At 41.3% G+C, this 19,743-nt stretch overlaps 1 protein-coding gene across 1 annotated transcript in view; it reads right to left on the reverse strand.

Annotated features, from left to right (window-relative positions):
* Positions 1–7,345: 7,345 nt before the first annotated feature.
* Positions 7,346–19,743, reverse strand: part of LOC104528682 (E3 ubiquitin-protein ligase PDZRN3-like) — a gene marked incomplete at its 5' end in the record, with an annotated part of 17,620 nt that continues 5,222 nt past the window's right edge. Inside the window, 6 exon segments of the mRNA XM_010172758.1 lie at positions 7,346–8,503; positions 8,505–9,778; positions 10,583–10,699; positions 11,782–11,883; positions 12,740–12,802; positions 13,700–13,798. Of these exon segments, the coding sequence (XP_010171060.1) occupies positions 8,230–8,503; positions 8,505–9,778; positions 10,583–10,699; positions 11,782–11,883; positions 12,740–12,802; positions 13,700–13,798 (1,929 nt within the window).

Raw genomic sequence — 19,743 nt, forward strand, 5'->3', positions numbered from 1 at the left:
TGCCCCCCCCCCGCTGCCTGATCCCCAGCCTGTGCCAGCCAGTGATCCCAGAGCAGAGATAGTCCCAAAAAACCGAAACCCCGCAAGAGTGAGAGCCTGAGTGATCCCCGAGAGAATCCCCCAGATTTCTGGTCACCCCTGGTTAATGTACTGAGCATGATGTGATATGATGTGGAATATCTCATTGGAACATCCAAATGCCAGTTGGGTGTTTCTAATTACTACGCTTCTCCCTTCCAGTCCTAATGCAGCTGTGAACCAGCCAAACACCATGACCTTGAGTTCCAGCAGCAACTAATAACATTAGTACTTTATCAACATTCTTCTCATAACAAATCCCACACTGAAACTAAACCACCGCTATTCTAATTACTGAGAATAAAATGAACTCCATCCTAGCAAAACCAGGACATAGAGGCCCTGCCCTGTCCCGACCCCAAGGGCCACTCACATCACCTTCCTAAAACCTGAGGCCCTGCTGTCGTTTGCAGTAGGAACGCTGGTACTTGGGGTGCTGAATGACAAGCCTTGCAGGACTAGGACATGAAGGGCAAGCCGTGGTGTCTGTCAGAAAACGCTTGTGGGGAGCTTGTGGTGAAACTATTAACCCCCCTTTCGGTGTTTGCTTTACTGTCCCTTTGAGCTTTGCCTTAAAGCTGTGTTCTGTGGCACCTTATTTGTCTGTTTCTGTTGTGTTTAGCAATCCTTGGTAATGTTGTTTTTCAGCAGTGGATGGGACTAGGTGATCTCCAGAGGTCCCTTCCAACCTCAATTATTCTGTAATACAGAGGCACAGAGATGCCCACAAAGACTTCTGGAAAGAATAAATGAAGCAAAACCACTTAGCCTCATTGAAAAACACTGACACAGGAGAAAGCTGGGTGGTTGTATATGTAGCAAGGGTCAGTCTTGCCTTACTAGAGAGAGTTTTTGATGACTTTGGAATGGAAATACTGAAAAAAGCTCATCAGTTCATTACCAAACAATCATGTTGTGCTTGCCTCTGCGTTAAGTTCAGCTTGTGGAGAGAAGCCTGTGGAGTTTCTTTCAATGAGAGTTCAAATGCTGTAGAGCAGAGAAGCATTTTCTGGAATAGCTTTGTAAAATTGGCTTTGTTTTTTGTTAAATTTGGCGTCTGCACTTGCTGGACCTTATGGTGCAACTGAGTCGTGTTTCTTGTGGAAATGATTTGGATGTGACCTTGCTGCTTTAATTTTGGCTGCTACCTCAATCCCTAAGGACCACTAAATGTTAGATGCTTACATTTAACTGGAGCTAAGCAAAAATTTGACAGACTTTGGGTGCCTTCAATTTGCAGCCTTTTGATTTACTTTTATTGAACAATTATAGCTGGATTTGCCTTTTGGGGAGTCTTTGTTTACGGTATTCTAAGCTAACAAAGCCCAGCTAAGCTGAAGGATGGATTATCGAAAATCAAAGCTCGCTCTCCTAATAGGGACAATGGAATCCCGCCTGGTCCAAGCCTTGCTGTGACACCTGGGAGGCCTGCACTCCAATATGATAAAAGTATTTTCTTTGAGAGAAGGTCACCAAAAGTTCACTTTTACAGACAAGTTCTTATTCTCAGTTAATGGGGCTCCCTGTTGCATGGTCCTGCAGTTGCTTAACATAAAAAGGATGGATTGTCAAAGAAATTACCTTTGAAGTTCCTCCCTGGCAAACTTCTCTGAAGGACAGACCAAGTGTTCTCTCCTGACCAGACTGAGTGGTCCATGACCCAACCACCCAAGCTATCGTGCCCTTTTGCACTTCTGCAGTTTAGGATTTGTCAGTATTTTGATTTTGACCCCTTGTTTCTGGCAAGTTTTGTACTTTAGGGTTATTATTTTATAACAGACTCTCCTACCTGGGTTTCAGAGCAAGCCATTTAATTTCTTTATGCCACGGAAATGAAGACACTTCCAGTCCTTAGGGGATTTTTCTAGTCCCAACAGGGCAGATTTATAATTTCACATGGAATATTATAGGTTTATTGTATCATATACGAGATTAACTAGGTCCTTTTTTGGTCCTTAAGAACTGCAAAATCAAAACATGTGCAGAGCCAAACTTGGCTTTTTTTTTTGGTGTGTTATGTATGTAATTTCCTGCACAGGTAATTGATCCCTAGTCAGAGCTGGGCCCAGACCCAAGGGAGAGACTGTGGGGATTATTCTTTCGGGTCCTTTTCTGACTTAGCTGACTCATTTTCCCCAGGAAGAGGGAGAGATGGGATTAGGGTGAGAGAAACACATGACCTAAGGCCAACATCATCTGTTCAGAGAAATAGGTATGGGCTGTTTGGGCTTGCTCTAGCTTGGTTTTTTCATGTATACGTAGAGATGTTTGAAGAAGATACTAGAGAAATTTAGTTAACTACTTCGAGTTTTGTGTAGAAGAAAAAAAGTAAGAATATCAGCCTGGATTTTTATTTAGACTTTGACTCTGGTGGAGCTACACTGATTTTTGCAATATTGGCATTATATTTTTGTAAATTAAAACACTCATTCCAGCGTTATTACCAGGTCATTACTTTCATTAATAATTGATTTGGTTAAATCTCCTCTAAGAAACATTCTGTGTCGCAGAAGATGACACAGTTTTTTGTAGGAAACTGGTGGTACTTTCTTCCCATTTTGGACTTGATCAGTAAAGAGTGTTACAGTTGCTTTTAGATCCAGGATGTTGATGTACTAATTTAGGTAACAGAACCTGGATGAAGCTTTAATTCCAAATATTCAAAGCTGGTAGATTGAATCCAGTAGACACATAACTTTTCAACTGATTTTGATTTAGTGTTTTCAGAGTAGGCAATTCCATCTTTTTATGCTACAGGAATGAGGATGTTTCCAATGTTTTGGGCATTTCAGGATTCTAGCAAAGAAGGTTTAGGTAGGACCCAACTGAGAGGAGGAGTTGACACAAGAACCTTTCTGGGCAGTGCATGGTAACTTGTGAACATGATCATTAGAGGGTTTCTGATCAATCCTGCAACAGAAATAGTTGTACAATTTATTTAGCAGTATGAGCTCTGACACAGGTCCTCCTGGAGCTGCTGGAGGGGCACAGCTTGGGCTGGCAGCACGTTAGCAGAGCTGCAGGGTGATTAACTTTTTTAAACAGTGACCATTAGGAGGTATGTGGGAGGTGTTAGCAGCAGAAAATCAGTCACTGCTCTGATATCCAAAGCTGTGATGGTCCTTCTCTTCATATCCTTCACTAGCACGGTTTAGGGTAATTAACTATGTAAGTTAATAGTCCATTTTCAAATCTTCTAAGATTGCTTGGAGTCTTTCAGATGATGTAAGTGGACCTGTGTACTAAAGCCCTCACGCCTGAGCATGAGATCAGCCAGGCTAACCTCTGTGTGAGCCCCCTTTATTTTTTTGTGGGTGTATAATACATACCACTGTCTTGACTATCAACCATCATCAGTCTCCAGTGGCCAATCTTGTGTTTCCTTTGCCACCAACCAGCAGTGAGCAGCTTTCCCCACTGGAGCCTCTGAATCTTGTACTACTTTGTGCCATGACAGACCCTTGGAGAAAAGGGGCGTTAATTCTGCGTGTTTGCCTCTGAGCATCTTCATAAACCCTGCATGGCTGAGAAGCTGCACTCCTGCAAGCAAACCACCGCTATTCCAGATTAACTCTGCCTGGAAGCTCACAGCAGCTCTGCTGCTGCAGAAATGAAGCTGCTGGGATGAAACCCCAAGCAGAATCTTTACTATTTTGTCACCTTAAAGAATTTACATTTAATAAAAGCAAGAGCTTTGGGATGGAGGTACAGCATCTGCTCTGACACTTTCTGCCTTACTTTTGGTTTTTGGGTTTTCTCTTTAATTAGTTTATGTTCCAATAAATCCTTAATGCAATGACTGCTTGATAAAACAATTGAAAAATAAAACAAAAAGAGGAGTTTAAATTGCTTATGGCTTGTTTTGTATGGCTCCCAGGCATCTGAGCAATTTTGCTAACAAGTATCCTGTAACCTATTTCCAAAGGCCACTAGCAGATAATTATATTTGGTTAATTTACATACTTTCAGTTTATAATCCTAATTAGTTCTCCAACCAGTAGTCCCTAGGCAATATGTGGTCTTACCTCATTTTATTTGCCATCCCTAATGTGCAAGTTCTCTTCTTTTTAATTTACAAAATAATGCTGTTCGGTTTGGTTCAGGGCTTTCCTATTTCAGTGTACATCTAAACTGGGTGATTCCACGCTGATTTAAACCCTGTTTGCAAATAAGTATTTTACATTTTTATAGATCTTGTGGCTGGGAGATGTGCTGCAATTTAGGGAACCTGACCCCGGTTTGACACAGAGCCTGTTTTCACTGCAAAGAATCAGCCCAAATCCTGCAGCCAAAATTTATCCAGGGTGTCTGGTTCAGATCTCTGGTTGGCAGCAGGGGTGTGTGTGGGGGTAGGATGGGGACTGAGCTGTTGGGCTGTAACCGTGTCGTACTGAGACTGAAGCAAAAGCGAAGCTGAGGGGTGGGACAGAGGAGTGAGTAACGGCTGCGTGAGAGCCTCTGGGACCTGTGCACACGGGCTCTGCACGAGCCTCTGGTAAAACCTCTCGGGCTACTCAGCAATTGCCTGTGCCCTCTTTGAGCACTTAGGATCTCTCCCTGTGTACACGTTATTCTGGGGTCACTTATCACTGATGGAGCCAGGCTCTTCTCAGTGATGCCCAATGGTAGGACAAGGGGCAATGGGTGTGAGCTGGAACACAGGAGGTTCTGCTTAAACTTGAGAAGAAACTTCTTTACAGTGAGGGTGCCAGAGCCCTGGGACAGGCTGCCCAGGGAGGGTGTGGAGTCTCCTTCTCTGGAGACATTCAAGACCCACCTGGACGCCTTCCTGTGTGATCTCATTTAGGTTCCTGCTCTGGCAGGGGGGTTGGACTGGATGATCTTTTGAGGTCCCTTCCAATCCCTGACATTCTGTGATTCTGTGATCACCCAGGTTTGAGATTACACTCAGTAAAGCGGCTGAGGAGGATGGAAATGAAGATTTAGACTATCAAGTCAGCAATGCGCCTGTTAGCTCTTTCCAGGTTTAAATGAACTTCAAAAATGTTGGAAGGAGTCTCCCCAAGGGAAGGGGTGCACCTCCCAGTGCTGATCCCTGCAGGAGTCCAACTAACTGGGGCTGAAGCTGAGTCAGCATCTTGCCAATGGCCAGGACCCCGCGCCCAGGCTGGGAGGGGGGCTCTGCTGCTCTGCAGGGGTGTGCAGCACGTGGTGGAGAGCGGTGGGTTTCAGGGCAAGCCTGTAGTAAGACAGGAGATGCAATCTCCACTGTTGTGTGGAGCTTTCTTGCATGAGCTGTCCTTAAGGCCACCAGAAAAACCATTTCAGTTGTTTTTGAAGCGCTGAGCTATGTCCTCTAATGCAATTTTTAGGAAAGCTGCTGGATGAAATATTTCCTCTTAGGCATCAAAGGCTGCTCTCTAGTCCGAGTCGTTTCCCTGTAATGGAGTCAGGTTTGGACTAACATTATGGTAATTTCCAATGTTTCCTTGAAAGCAATAAAAAGACTCAAAATCTCCCTTTTCAACACCGCATTAAGTACTTTGATAAGGCAGTGAAAAAGGATGTGTGATAAGATAACTGAGAAAGGAAAAGGAAAATGTGCCATTTGCAAAGCTTTTCCCCGGATTTCCAGGATAACAGATGCATTCTGTGAACTGACGCTAGTTAATAAATCATCATACTAAAGGTGAGAGGTGATTTTTAACTGACCAAAGTAACAAATGTTTAATGAGGAAAAAGTCAAAGGTGTGAGAATAATTATTAGCCAATAATTTTATTTCGACATCTTAAATAATATAAATTTTATACTGTTGATGCTTTGGTGTAATTTCTACAAATCACACTTAAATTCCCAAATATGTTTCTGCTGTTACCCACGTGCCTACAATGCTCAGCATTTATACAACTGATGCCTGAAGGAACCATTACCTGTAAAGTTTTTCCAAAGGAGCCTATTTTTATGAGGAAAACACCCTGATGACAATCCATCCTCATTAGAGCATTTCAGATCTTACTCTGGTATTTCCAGGCAGACTAAAGATGGCTTTAACCGTCGTTTCATGCCTGGTTTGAGGACTATGATTCCATGCTGATCACAGCTCTGCCCGTGCATCTGTATTTCTGAACCTGAGGAGAGGCAGTATTTTGCTCTGGCTTTCGTGTCTGCAGTTGGGATGAACAGACCATGAACTCAGAGTAAAGCAGATTTGAGACAGAGATAGCAAGTGTCTTATGTTGAAGGAAGTGTATTGTGAAAATCAGGTATTTTTTCCTGCTGTACTATTCATGGTGATAATGGCTGGTGGTATGTTAGGTGAAATCCTGGCTCTAACAAAGTCAATACAAAAATCTTTCATAGACTCCAGTAGGACTAGCACTTTATCCCAAAGGAAAATATCACTTGAAGATAAATTTACAGAGGCTTATGAACATGAGTGCCAGATTTGAAGGGGCAGTGACAATCTACATGGGCTGAAGATGGATTTTCAGGTCAGTAAGTTTACCATGGAATATGGTAGGCATACATTCAATGCTAATTCAGTGCTAACACACAAAGGGAGTAGAAAAAACCCTGAACAAATGTGTTGTTTGCTTCTTGATAAAAGACGAAACAGGCACTGAAAAGCTGCTAATTTCTCCCCTTCCAACTTCTCACTTTTATCATTTTTTGCTCTGTATAGTTATAATGGAAGAGTCCAGAACAAAAATATAGAAGGGTGCGGGGGGCAAGAGAAAAGGAAGAGGAAGGTGATCAGGAACCTGGGAGTTATTAATTATGAGTCCACTTTACTTCATCCAGCAGAATATTCCAATTTATATCTGAATTCTTAGTTAGAAATAGAAAATGAGAGAAGGAGATACCTCTGATATTTTGTTTTTGTCTTTTTCACCATCTCTTTTAATTTATATATTTGCTTTAATTTATATGTTTTAATTTGTATATTGTCTGGTTTTAATTCAAATCCCCATTGAAGTTCATATACACCACTAAGAAACCACAAACCAAAGCAAAACAGGAGAGCAGAAGTCCTATTTCTCACTTACAGGTCATCTTAAATGCCTTGTGAGCTGAAGATATTGCATTGCTGGATTCTACTCTTGATTTTCCTACTGCTCCCTTGCCTCTTCCCTCCATCTCTCCTTCCCTCAAGGAAACCTCAATCCAAGTTCCCCCCAAAGTCAGAGCACTGATGTACCCCCTGGGTTTGACTCTGGTAGGCTGTCCCGCAGCACAGGAGCTACGCTTGAGGCAAGAGTTCTCTACGTGGTGAAACCAGAAGGGAGCCAAAAGAATTTAAAATAGTTTGAAATATAAAACAATAATTTATTTTACTTCATTTTACTTGTTAACGTTTGTAGCTAATGATGATTTCATGAAACTGCTTTTATAGTTCAATACATTCAAACCTATAAAGCAAACAGTTACTACCATGGGCTTTTCAAATTCCACAAATTGTCTTATAGAAACAAATTAGCTGTACATGCACATTTTTTTTTTTCAAGAGGTTGCAACATTTGCAAACATGCTTTAAAATCCTTTAAAGCTGCAGTATACTGTACTTTGCTTCAGGCTTTTCAGATGAAACTTATATACTTCAGAAACCTTAAAAAGAAAAATGTTTAAATGTTGATCATAACTCTAAAAAAAACTGCTGTTTGATAAATGTTAAATATTACAAGAGAATGAGACTAATTCTGAGTTTAAACCTTGAGCTAAATGTGGATAAACAGCACTCTTGTGTAGAAGTGAACAACAGCAAAATAATAACACAAAATATGGTTTCACAAAAAAAAACAAACCGTATGTGCAGTTGCTCTTGTGGGTTTTTTGCATTTTTTTAGGTAAAGAAAAGCACGGGTACCTTTTAATATGAATATAGTTTAAGCAAATTACCTGTGTAAGTATGGTTAATACATTTCTGATATTTAAACACTTCATGTAAAAGGTAACAAGTAAAAAAGTACAATCAGTATTCCAAAAAGCACTGCTAATATTGCCTTTGAAGGAGATGGGCAAGCTTCCTCTCCACTTTATAATGGAGATCCTGGCACCCACCAGTTGTAGAGTTCAGTATTTGAACTATAAACTCGCTGACTGTATCTTATATACAAAACTCTTGCCACATTGAACGAGGCATCGATTCCTACCCAATGGTAGTGTTTATGTACATAACTTAGCACGGGCGGTTACACAGTAGTCACTGACAGGAAGGAATTGTACACCCGTGTGCCGTCCGGTGACTTTGTCCCGTGGGTTAGCAGTTCTTGGATTGTCATCCAATTGTCAAATATTTTTTTATTTCTCTTCTTCATCATTTTTTTGTGGCTCAGTTCAATGATATTCACCTCTCTCTTTTCTTCTGCACCTTGCTGTTCCTTTAAACAATCTAACCTGCTCTGCATCATAAACTCACGCCGCCTCCTCTGCTCCTTCGCTTTCACTAAATGCTGCTTCCGAAATGCCCCAGTAACGGCCCATCTTCATCTCACTTATGGCATCATCATCGGTAGTCATCCCACTGCGCTCCTCCTTAATCTTTATGGCACGTTCTCTCAGCAGCCTGTCCCTGACCGGCCTCTTGGTGATGTAGCGGGTCCCATCGCTTCTGACCTTGACTTTCCACTCCATCCTGGGTTCGCTCTGGCTCGAGTTAAAGTCTTTGCACATACTGACCAGACTCATCTGGCTCTGTGCGTACTCCACCGCGGATTTCTGCTGGATCAGCTGCATGTAGCTCTGATAGTGCTGTGCGTGGGCAGGAATATGAGCGTGCTTGTATGGAGAGTGATGGTATGGGGAGATGTAGGAGCCAGAAGGTTTTTGACCATGAGTAGGGCTTTTGCTTCCATCGCTGGCTTTTCTCTCCTTGCTTTCCAGCTGCTTGCCAAGGTCGGGATCTTTAGCAGAGGCATGGCATTTACCACTGCTGGACTCATGACTTTCTGAGCTAGGAAATAAATTCTTTTGGGAGACGTTATATGCCACTGCCCCCTCGTTACCTTGACAGTTAACACCTTCTGCAGTTCTGCGCAGGGAGTTGTCAGGGGAAATCTCCAGTGTGAGTGGTGTGCTTCGGCAGCTCTCGCCTGTGTTATAGGCGCTCGAGCTATCCTTGTCAGACTTCTCGGGCAGCTCCGTAATGTCTGAGAGCTCGTGCCTGCGGACGTCGATGCTCGTGTTGTAGTTGCGGAACCCGCTGTTGTGCAGCATCCAGGGCTCCCGGTACTGATCCTTCAGCTGCTGCATTTTATGAGCTCTGACAATATTCAGGCATTCTAGCTCGATATTGCGCAGCTCCTCGTTCAGCATCTCCAGCTCTCTGTCAACACTTTCTTGGTCGCTTTTGCTGATGTCCAGCGTGCTGTTATGATAATACAGACTGTAAGGGTTGGCAGACTTCACCTGGCACTTCAGTTCCAGCAGTTCCCGGAATCGTTCGCATTCGTCTACGGGGATGCCAAGGAAATCGACGTCCGTGCAGTCGGCCGAGATAAATGATTCGTTGCTGAACTGCATATCGCCGCTTCCCAGGGTGTCATGACTGTAGGTCAGCTTCTTCTGGCTCCCTAAAGTGTTGGAGGAGGTGGTGGTGTGATCATCCACGTTGTTTTCCTGCTCGGAGCTCTCATCGTTGCGAGTGCTGTCGTCTGTGCGCCCCACGCCACTGTCCTTCTCGTGCTGGTTAGATAAAATCGTGGCTGTATCTGTGGTACCTCCATCCTCCTCATGCTTTTTCTAACAACAAAAATTAAAAGACAGAAAGAAGAATTATTGCAAGGACATACAATATTTCAGGCTGCTTATTTTTTAATAATTTTCTTAATCTTAGTCACTTGTTACACTTTCTGCATCTTTGTCTTTTATTTTTATGGAAAGAATATTATTAAGAACTCAGAGAACTGGTGACTGAAAACACAGCGTGCTGTGGATGTCCTTTTCAGAACCTCAGGTCTGCTTTTCAGTGAAAAAACTGGAAAAAACTCTAGACAAAAATTGCAAAACTATTCATGAACTTGTACGGTTGCATTAATCATGGCAGAACAACAGGGAGTACAGGCTCAAATCTGTGGCCCTGCATAATCTTTGCTTTGCAAAACCTTTTTATTTGCCTTTCTCCCCACATTAGAACTTATTTCAACCCTTTGCCTGAGTTCTTCATTTGGATTTTAAGGTTTTGGGAGGCAGGCTGTTTTCAGGATGTGCATACATACCAAACAACAAACTTCACAGGTTAGCTCTCTGCCTGCTATATCTTCCACACACCTAGCTTGTGTCTCTTTCAGTGACCACAGCCAGAACAGAGGACTTTTACAGCTGTGATCATGTTATTGTAAGGGGCAAAATAAAAAAGGTAACATTTGAAAACATTTTGGTCCCCCCAGATGAAGTTTGTAGATAGTAATGTAATATCTTGATTTTACAGAAAGTCCTTTGCCTTGATCGTCATTCGAGACACTAAGTGTATCCACTCAAGCTCAATATTGGAATATTGAGTGCAGTGTGAAGCTTTGACACCACTGCACAACAGAACAACGGTACCTGCTGAAGCATGCTGGCAGTAAATTGCATTGCCTGGTGGTGCTGTTCCTCCAACATGTCCATGTGCAAGTCATCCAGAAAATCATTTCTGTCATCATCCATCCATCCTTCATCCAGCTATGTGAAAAGGGAAGGAAAAACAAACCAAATGTTGTCAAAAGAATGAAGACTGACATAAATTATGTTCCTTCTTTGTGGAAAGTGATTGGGAAATCTTAGGAGATTCCTTCCTGTGACGGTGCTGCTGTGTCCTGGGAAGGAGCACACACCTCCCTGTGCTAAGTGTGGCAGTGACTGTTCTACCTCCCCTAGCTGCCTCCATCTCCAGCAGCATGGTTTTATCTTTGACAGCCCTTTATATATGAAACAAAACCAGCCTTTTCATCCATGGAAATAATTCTAAGAGTTGGGGCTGTTGTGGTTTGTGCACGACTTGATTAGGATGTGTAAAAACACTCCCAAGCCCAAAGTCTGGACACAACTCTTTCGAGGCAGCATCAAGGGCCAGAGGGAAAAATACTGGTTAGGGGTCTGTAAGACTTTTCTTCACTCCCAGCCTCAATTATCCCCACGGGAAAGATCAGAAACATCCAGGCTAACAGCACAGTCACAAGCCTGACCCTGTGTCTCCAGGTGCTTTGGCAAGGGTTGCTCTCACAGCAGGAGGAGCAGAGACAGATCAAACAATAGTGCTCACGGCTGTTTGTTCAACAACTTTGTTGTGCTAATCCCTGCTCTACAAAGGGATCTGGTTCAACCTTTTGTTACAGCTGAGGAAGCTCCTTGACAGTGTTTAACTGCATTAAGAGATGGTGTATAAAGGGCTAAATAATAAGTGTTTGAATGAATGAGTAATCAATAGCTATAGGAATTAGAGTTCAGTATGTTCTTCAAAGCTGAGGCTTGAAATCATCCATAATACCCCACACTGATGTTTGTGATAGCATTGCAGCATATATAAATCCCTGAGTATCTTATAAATGGAAGTTTAATATAAATATATATATGTAAGCACTGTCACTGCTGAATTTCATTATTTTAGATCATATATATGTCCAGTCAAACTGTGTAATAGGTTTTAGGTAGATTTGCTAGATTCAGGTAGATTAAAATTCTTCAAAAGATGCTAATTGCTTTCTACAAAACAGCAACTCTTTTAATTAAGACTCGAGAGGGGTTTTTTGTTGTTGCTATGGTACCTGAATTTCTGGTCTTGCAACAAGTAAGGAGATATTCTTGCTCTCTTCACTGGTGAGAAGTGCCACAGCTTCTTCTCGGTTCTGTACCTCTATGCCATTGATCTTTAAAGAAAAAGAGCAACAGAATGAAATCCTTTCATAGGGATACTTGAAAGCTGCTGAGATGAGCTCTACAGAACTGCATGGCTGGACAGGCACAGTCCCTGTTCACATCTCCAGCCGTGTTGTTCAGGTAAGCGTTGGGCAGGTGTGTTGGTTTGGACGTGTGAAGCTGTTCCACACCTCTGTGTGTGATGTGCAGAGGCACATGTGTGTGTGCAGAGCCTTGTTACAAGGACAAACTAGAAAGGAGAGCTGGGCAGGAGCTAAATCGTAACATCAGCTTGTGTGGAAAGGATCAGGAACATCCCTGTGTGGGACAGGGGAGGCTGTGGATGCTGCTCCTGGAGACTGGATGGGATGTGGACCTCTGCTCATGTTAGTGTCTGTGTGACAAATCCTCTGTGATGTAGGACTGTGGCACCTGGAAGAGGACTGATTCTGGCACACAGCACTGAGCGTTCAGCCTGCTGAGCAAGTACTAACGTCCCTGTGAATAAACAGGGCTGCCCAGAGAGATTCTGCAAAGAGAAATCATTTCTTGGGCCAAAATAGAGGGTTTCTGTTATAGAAGAAAGACTTAAAAGTGGAAGTTGTATCAGGGTATGTGCTGGAAGCAGATGACATCTGCTGACAAAACGCTTAGCCTGCAGAGTAGGGCCAATCTAGGGCTCTGCCTGGCCAGGACTATCAAAATCTGAGCGAGATATGGCAGAGGAGAGGGAAATATCCTCAGAAAGTTAAAAAGAAGCACAGGAATACCGGTCTGAAGGGAATGGTTTGTAAAAATTATACTGAAATAGAGATACTGCAGCAGATCAGAGTGTGTTAGCAGGCTTTCAGCCACTGACACATGTACCTGGATAATACGATCCCCTTCTCGGAGCCGACCGTCTTTTGCAGCAATACTGTTGGGATCAATCTAGGAAATAAGAGAACTGTGAGTGCCTTGGAGGTTGGAGAGCTCAGTGTTTGCTCCTGGTTTAGACCCAGTATTGGTAGTATGAGTGATACTGTGTCTGTCATTGCTTCTGTATCTGTGGTTGTTACGTCTTGCTGAGCGATTACAGAGCTGTTCCTTGCTTGTGTCAAAGTGAAATGCAAATTAAAATGATCAACTCAAACCCAAAACATTTCTTCCTGAGATGAGATGTGTCTTCAGAGAATGTAGGTTGATCGTGTTTGTATGATGCTGAGTTACCTCGTAATTTAACATTTTGCTTTACAATGCAGTGCTCTGATTAGAACCAGGTTTTTTTGCATATAGAACAGGAAGAATTATATCCTAAGTGATGCATTTTAACGGAAGATTTTAGATTCAGTTATGAGTTTCTTTCCCCAAACCGCTACTACTAATTTGAAATGGATCTGCATGATAAAAAGATTATGTATAAAATGCTACTGATTTAATGAAAGGGAGCAAAGAGAGACAAATGGGCCCAAACCTTTGAAAATAAAAAATGTGTGAGGGTTTTTTTTTGTTTGTTTTTTTTTTTTTTTTACTTTTCCATTTATATTGTTTCTGGAATAATTTGGGACAAAAATTAAAGGGAGAGTATATTTAAAATACTTTGAAAATGTAATCTGAAATTGAACTTTGAGACTGTTTTAGGGGAAAAATTAACGCTGCATGTTAATAGAATGAAGTTTGACTTCAATGGATGTGGGATTTAACTCATTTTGGAGAACAGGAAAAATAACTAGATTTATTCAAATTATTGCATTCTGGCTGTTTTTCAAGCATGGTACAAATGTCTTAATACCCACCACTGCAGTTTAAAAGACAAATTGTTCTTTATGGAAATCAGCTCAATCTTACCTCGCTCACATAAATACCCATGTCATCTTCATCATCCGTTCTGTAACATACAGTAAGGCCAAGCTTGTCCTGGCTGTTCACTCTATGCAAATCTACTTCCTGAGGTTAAAAAAAAAAAAAAGAAAAAGAAAAGGGGAAAAAAAATATTGTCAGTGAGACAGCGATGACTGATGGAAGCAATTTTTCAAATACAATGAAAATATTTTGCTTAAGTGATATAGTGGATCTCTTTTCATTTCACTTGTAGACGAGGTTAACTTACTGAGCAAAATGTGATTATATGCAGACAATCAATACCTGGGGCATTTCTGACCCTTCAATCAATATGAAGTCATTTTGAAAACAGACCTTTTATTGATCTTAAAGAAGAAAAATTACCTATATTTCATGTAGTGGTAAGACTTCAAATGCTAAAATACTTATAAAGTATGATTTCACTACTTGCCACAGCTGATCTATATTTCCTTATAAGCAGGGAAATCTTCTGGCTTTTCAGAGAATAATATAATACTCCATTACCTTAACTTGTGTAATTTTAATGAAATGATGCAATAAATTTCTCAAAAGCCTGACTGAAGATCAATATATTGTCAGCAAAGCATTCGGTATTGGTAATAGAAATATAATAAGCAATATCTTGCAAGGGTTTGGTTTCAGCAGGTCATGGTTTATCATTCTAAGTCCTCTTTGGTGGTCTTGTTAGTCTTGGTGATATTTAAGCAGACTTAAAAATAGATGTTTTTCCTTTATGCTTTTTTTACCACACAGACTTCACGTGGGTTATTTTTTCCCTCTATTTCCTGTTGCTCTGTGACACTGGCTGGTATAAAGGGTTGTAAAATGCACGGAGATGTGACTGCTGTGTCTGTCCTGAGGATGTGGCCATAGGGAGGAAGATGTTTCTCCCTAGATCGAGGTGTAGTACCAAGTGTCGTTGTGGTTTCTACTCCATTGAGTGCTTGGCAGTGAGTGAGGCTCTGAAAGGTCCTGCTCCTCTGCAGCTGATGCCAGGCAGGATGGAGACCTTCCTTGGACCCGTCCGTTCCACTGGAAAACTCCTGATAACACAACTCATTATTTCTGAACATCTCCCTGTTTTGACCTGCGCTGTGCCATTTGTGAGGGGCAAGACAATAAAACAAGCTGATATGAATAATTTATTGGCTTGTCTAGATGACAGCTGCCAAGATCAGCAATCTCCTGTTATTTACTTGTCAACATGTGTAATTTCTTCCTCTTTTTTTTTTAAAAAAAAGAAAAGTAGCTGTAAATGTCAGTGACATTTCAGATGGTATTTAAATGGTTTCAATCAATAGTATCCATGGTGAACTGCTATTCTTTTTCTCCCTCTTTTGATACTTGAAAGTTTGAACACAATGCTTTAATAGTGGGGTTTTTTCCAGATTTCCAAAGCTTTTAGGAGTTTCTAGAGAGGAGATGGAAATTCTTCAGGAGAAAAGATGAGACAAAGTAGACTCAATCCTGATCTCAGCTGATCCTTGGGAATACCACTGCAGTCAGTGCATTTATTCTGTATTTCACAGAGTGGTGGGGGTGGGAAGTTCTCTGGAGATTATCTCATCCAATCTCCTGCTACAGCAGGTTCCCTACAGCAGGTTGTACAGGATCGTGTCCAAGTGGGTTTTGAACACCTCCAGAGATGGAGACTCCACACCCTCTCTGGGCAGCCATTTCGTGGTGTGAACTGGGGATGAGGTGGGAATTTGTGAATTTGACTTAATTCAGGCAAGAAACTAGTGATGTAGCTCATTCTACTGGTTGTCCTATTGGTAGTGAAAGTATAGAAAATGTTAAAAAAATTCCCCAAAAACTAAAACAACAATGACAAAAAAAGCATGGTGACTTTAGTCATTATTTAAATAGATCTTATGAAACCACAAACCTTGCTAGCACCTTTTGTGGAGCACAAGGAGAGGAGGGAGCAAGATATTAGTTTCATTCTCACCAGTTGCACATTTTGAATAACAATAGATATTTTTCCAACACTGCACAACTATAAAGAGTATAATAATGAAAAAATAAGTATGAGTTTATATTTAAAATGCACCATTCAAGATATCACTTAGGATATATACCAGAAATTAATAAATAATCTGGTAAATTAAATAATATATATTTTTAAAGGGAACCAGATATATATATTATTTAAAAACACACGAGTAAAGCAGCAAAAAGCTAAAGTAAACAAAAAATTTTTAGAGCAGGTGTTTAGAACCTGAATTTTTATCAGTAATTACTTAGCAGACCTACCCTTGGGTGCAATCCCTCTAGTCTCTGGTAGAAATAGAGTAAGCGTGTTTGATGCTACCCAAATATGATAATTTTGTGTACTTAAAGAGAGGAACAGCTGCTTTCTGTGGGTCTTTGTGTCAGTAAAGCTTTAATAGAATCATAAAGGTTTGAAATATTGAAAAGATAAAAGTGTGCAATTCCAGTTGGAGTTGAAGAACCAACTCCAAAGTCTTCAAAGCAAAGGTTATTTCCCATGTATGGAGTCGAGATGTATAATGTTGAGATACATAAAAGGGAAAAACAGAACTGAAAACTGTTATCTGCAAGTACAGATATGATGGTAGCTTGTGTAATTGTACCTGGAATTAATTAAACTCTAGGAATTAACATGGGCCTGGAGAACTTTGAAGGTGTAAATTCACATGCTGGCAATGCCACTGGACTCACCAGTTCTTACTCATCTGTCTTTGGTGTTGTGCTTCTGGACAGCCCAGAAGGGCCTGATCAGAGAATCATAGCATGTGGTGAGTGGGAAGGGACCCACCAGGATCATGGAGTCCAACTCCTGTCCCTGCACAGGACAATCCCAACATCCACACCATGTACCTGAGGGCCTTGGCCAAATGCTGCTGGGATCTTGTCAGGCTTGGTGCCATGAGCACCTCCCTGGGGAGCCTGTTCCAGTGCTCCACCACCCTCTGCCTCAAGAACCTTTTCCTCATGGCCAACCTCACCCTCCCCTGCCACATCTTCCTGCCATGTCCTCTGCTCCTGCGAGCCTTCAGTGCTCTGCACCCCCCTTGCAGGCAGCAGCAGCTGGGCTGCTTCCAGAGCCCCCACTAGATGTGTGCTCTTTCAGATTACTCTGGTGTACTCTGTGGTGTTGAGATGAAAGAATAGTGCTCAGCTGGGACTCAGATTCTATTGTAATAAACTCTGTATAAAATTATAACTACGTTATGAAACGTATTGGCTGCCTACACTGCAGGGAGACATTGGAGTTATTCAACACCTGGTCTAGAGCTGCAGAAATTAGTTAACAGGCAATGGTGTCCACAAAGTGCAGTTAATATGGTAAATGTAAAAATTTCATACACAATAGAACTTTTCCACACACAGTTAATTAAAATCTGCTTCTTTAGATCAGGTAAAAGTGACATTTTGAGAGATGTTCAGGAGAAGTATTTGTGTGCCATTTCCAAACAGAGTCTGCACAAGAGAACAGTCAGATTATTGGCTCCCTATCAAATGTAGAGCCAAGGAGGACTCAAAGAGCTGGCTGCTGAAATCCCTATGGCATTTGTAGCAAGAGAAGAAATGAACGTGCACTATGACATTATACCTGTAACCGCTCATAATAATGAATTATGAGTAAGTGATAATAATAAATTAACCTCTATAAACTCAGAAGATCCTTCATTTGCAAGAGATTATTGAATTATTTTACTGCTGATTTAAAATTATGGCCTGCCTGCAAATTTATAGAAATAGAAGTCCTTTCTCTAAGAAGACAGAAATGAGCAGTAGAAATCTGAAATGAGAGAACAACGATGGGTAAAAATTTCAAACATTCACAGAGCATTAGCCAAAGCTTGCATGGACAGAAGCACTCTGTTCTTTTGTCTCTATCTGTAAAAAGTGGTGGGGTTTTTTTCCCCTGTGCTGACTTCTGAGATACCTGACCAGTAGTGATGACTTTTTTTGCTATTCCATGAGTAGGTTTCACCCAGAAAAGAATATCGGGGAAATAAATATAAAGAACTATTTCCTCTTGTACTGTGTGATGCTTCTTGCTACCTTTTGGCAACCGACCCTGGTACAGCAGGAGCAAAAGTCTTGTTCTTGCTGTCTTGAAGCTAAAGTGATCTTTACATTTGTCTTTTGACATACATGTCACTTTCAACATAAGTAAAAAAAAAAAAACAAAACCAAAACCACCCCTCCACTTTTCAGAGAAGAAAATTTTATAAACCAGATTTTCTTTCCACAATTCTTTGCTCCAAAGAAGAAAACATCCACCTGGAGGTTTCTGTGCCAGCCCAGCTCTGTGATGGTAGTTCTCTGATTGACTACAGAGACTGCACTAGCTGAAGTTGTCAGTGGGGCTGGGGAATGCTGAAGGAAAGTGCTTCTCACTCTGATGACAAGGAGTTTAGGATGCCTGAGTAAGGTAACTTGGAGGATGCCCAGGCTCTTTGCCAAGCAGATGGCAATGGTCCATGACTAAGACCTTTCTCATGCAGTAAGAGGTGTTAAGGCCAGCTCCAGAGAGCTAAGGGAGGACAACCTTTCAGTATTACCTTGTCAGCAAGTTGAAGTGTTTTACCAGTTTTGGATTTGTTCCAAATAAAGAACATTGAAATATTTGTATTAGAAAGTACAGTTGTGAAGCTGAAGAAAGAGATTGTTTTAAACCCTTACACACTCAATCACTGCCCGAGCAGGACTGCTAGGGCTGAAGTCCTTTGTGTTCAGAGACATAGTAACGCCTTGAGAAGCTCCTGATCAGTCCAACTCCCTGCAGAGCAGAAGTTTTCATTGAAAAGAAATATATTCACATAAAAGCTTTCAAATGCTTTACAACCAGGTTGGAATAAAAAATGCAGAGTGCCTGTGATGGAACCTACTGATCCCACGTTCAGACAGTTACCTCTGACCTCCTCCCCTCCCTGCCAAAGAGATTCTTGGAGAAGTACAAGAAAACTTTCAGCCAAAGTAGCAAAGTTCAGTAAAGAGGAGAGCTTGAAACCCTGGTACTCAGCTTTTATTTATGATTCCCTAAAAGCAGTGAAGTATTAACTTCAGATTTTGAAGCACAGATTTTGGTGCTCAGTGTGTTCATTTTTTGCTGATCAGATGTTGTGGTTTCATGCCGAGAACACTGTGTGAGAGCTGTGAGGGCAAAAAGCTCTTTGGCTGAATCTGTTGTTCTTCAGTCTTTTGAAGTGAAGGCTTCACTTCTGTCCAAGATTGAGTGAGAGTGTCAGAAGGGAAATTTTCTAGCAGCTAGAAAACACTGCATGTAGTTTTTAATCTCCAAGCTGTAGTTAGTCTCAACTAGCCAGTCAGCTGAGTTCGGTTCAGTTTTCGACTTAGAAAGAAAACAAGACCTACATAAATGTTGTATATAGGAAAGGGTAAAGACAGAAAGTCCAATGTGATAGAACAAGCCCCCTTTTTGATGTAGAATGTTCTCCTTTGTAACCTGAGAAAATTAACACGCTGAGAAAGCCCTCACTTGGGCTGTGTGGCTGACAGCTGGACAGACTTGTTTGAATAAACATATTAACGCTGCTGGGGAATCCTGGAGTGACATTATTTTTCCTTTCTGAACCTGAAATGACTTCTGGCTGGGCCTCTGTGAAGAATGAATGTACTTTTAATTTATAATAAAATAGTAGGTCAGGATTTAGTCCCTCTTTCCTTGTGGCATGTAAACTTCAAAAGAAAATAAAGGGTATTTATTTATTTTTGTAGTAGGGAATATATGGCAGTTACCTCTGAGTCATCAGTTTTAAGACAAATGTTGAGAGATAAAACTGAGAATACAATTTTGGTGTCTTAGCAATACTGCCAGCATAAATTCCTTCCTACGGATATTTACATTAGAAGCTTGTTGTGAACTTGGGTATTTCACTGGTTTTGTCTTGTTTACTTGTTACAAATCACTAACCAGTCAGTTATAGACCATAAAAGTTGAGATGAGCAGCTTCTGATTTAAATTCAAAGCACATTTTATGGATGTAGAAACCCAGAAGGCTGACTTGATGGCTTTTTTACTTTAGACATTC

The sequence above is a fragment of the Antrostomus carolinensis genome, unplaced genomic scaffold (assembly GCF_000700745.2).
Source record: "Antrostomus carolinensis isolate BGI_N321 unplaced genomic scaffold, ASM70074v2 scaffold26137, whole genome shotgun sequence".
Classification (NCBI taxonomy): Eukaryota; Metazoa; Chordata; class Aves; order Caprimulgiformes; family Caprimulgidae; genus Antrostomus; species Antrostomus carolinensis.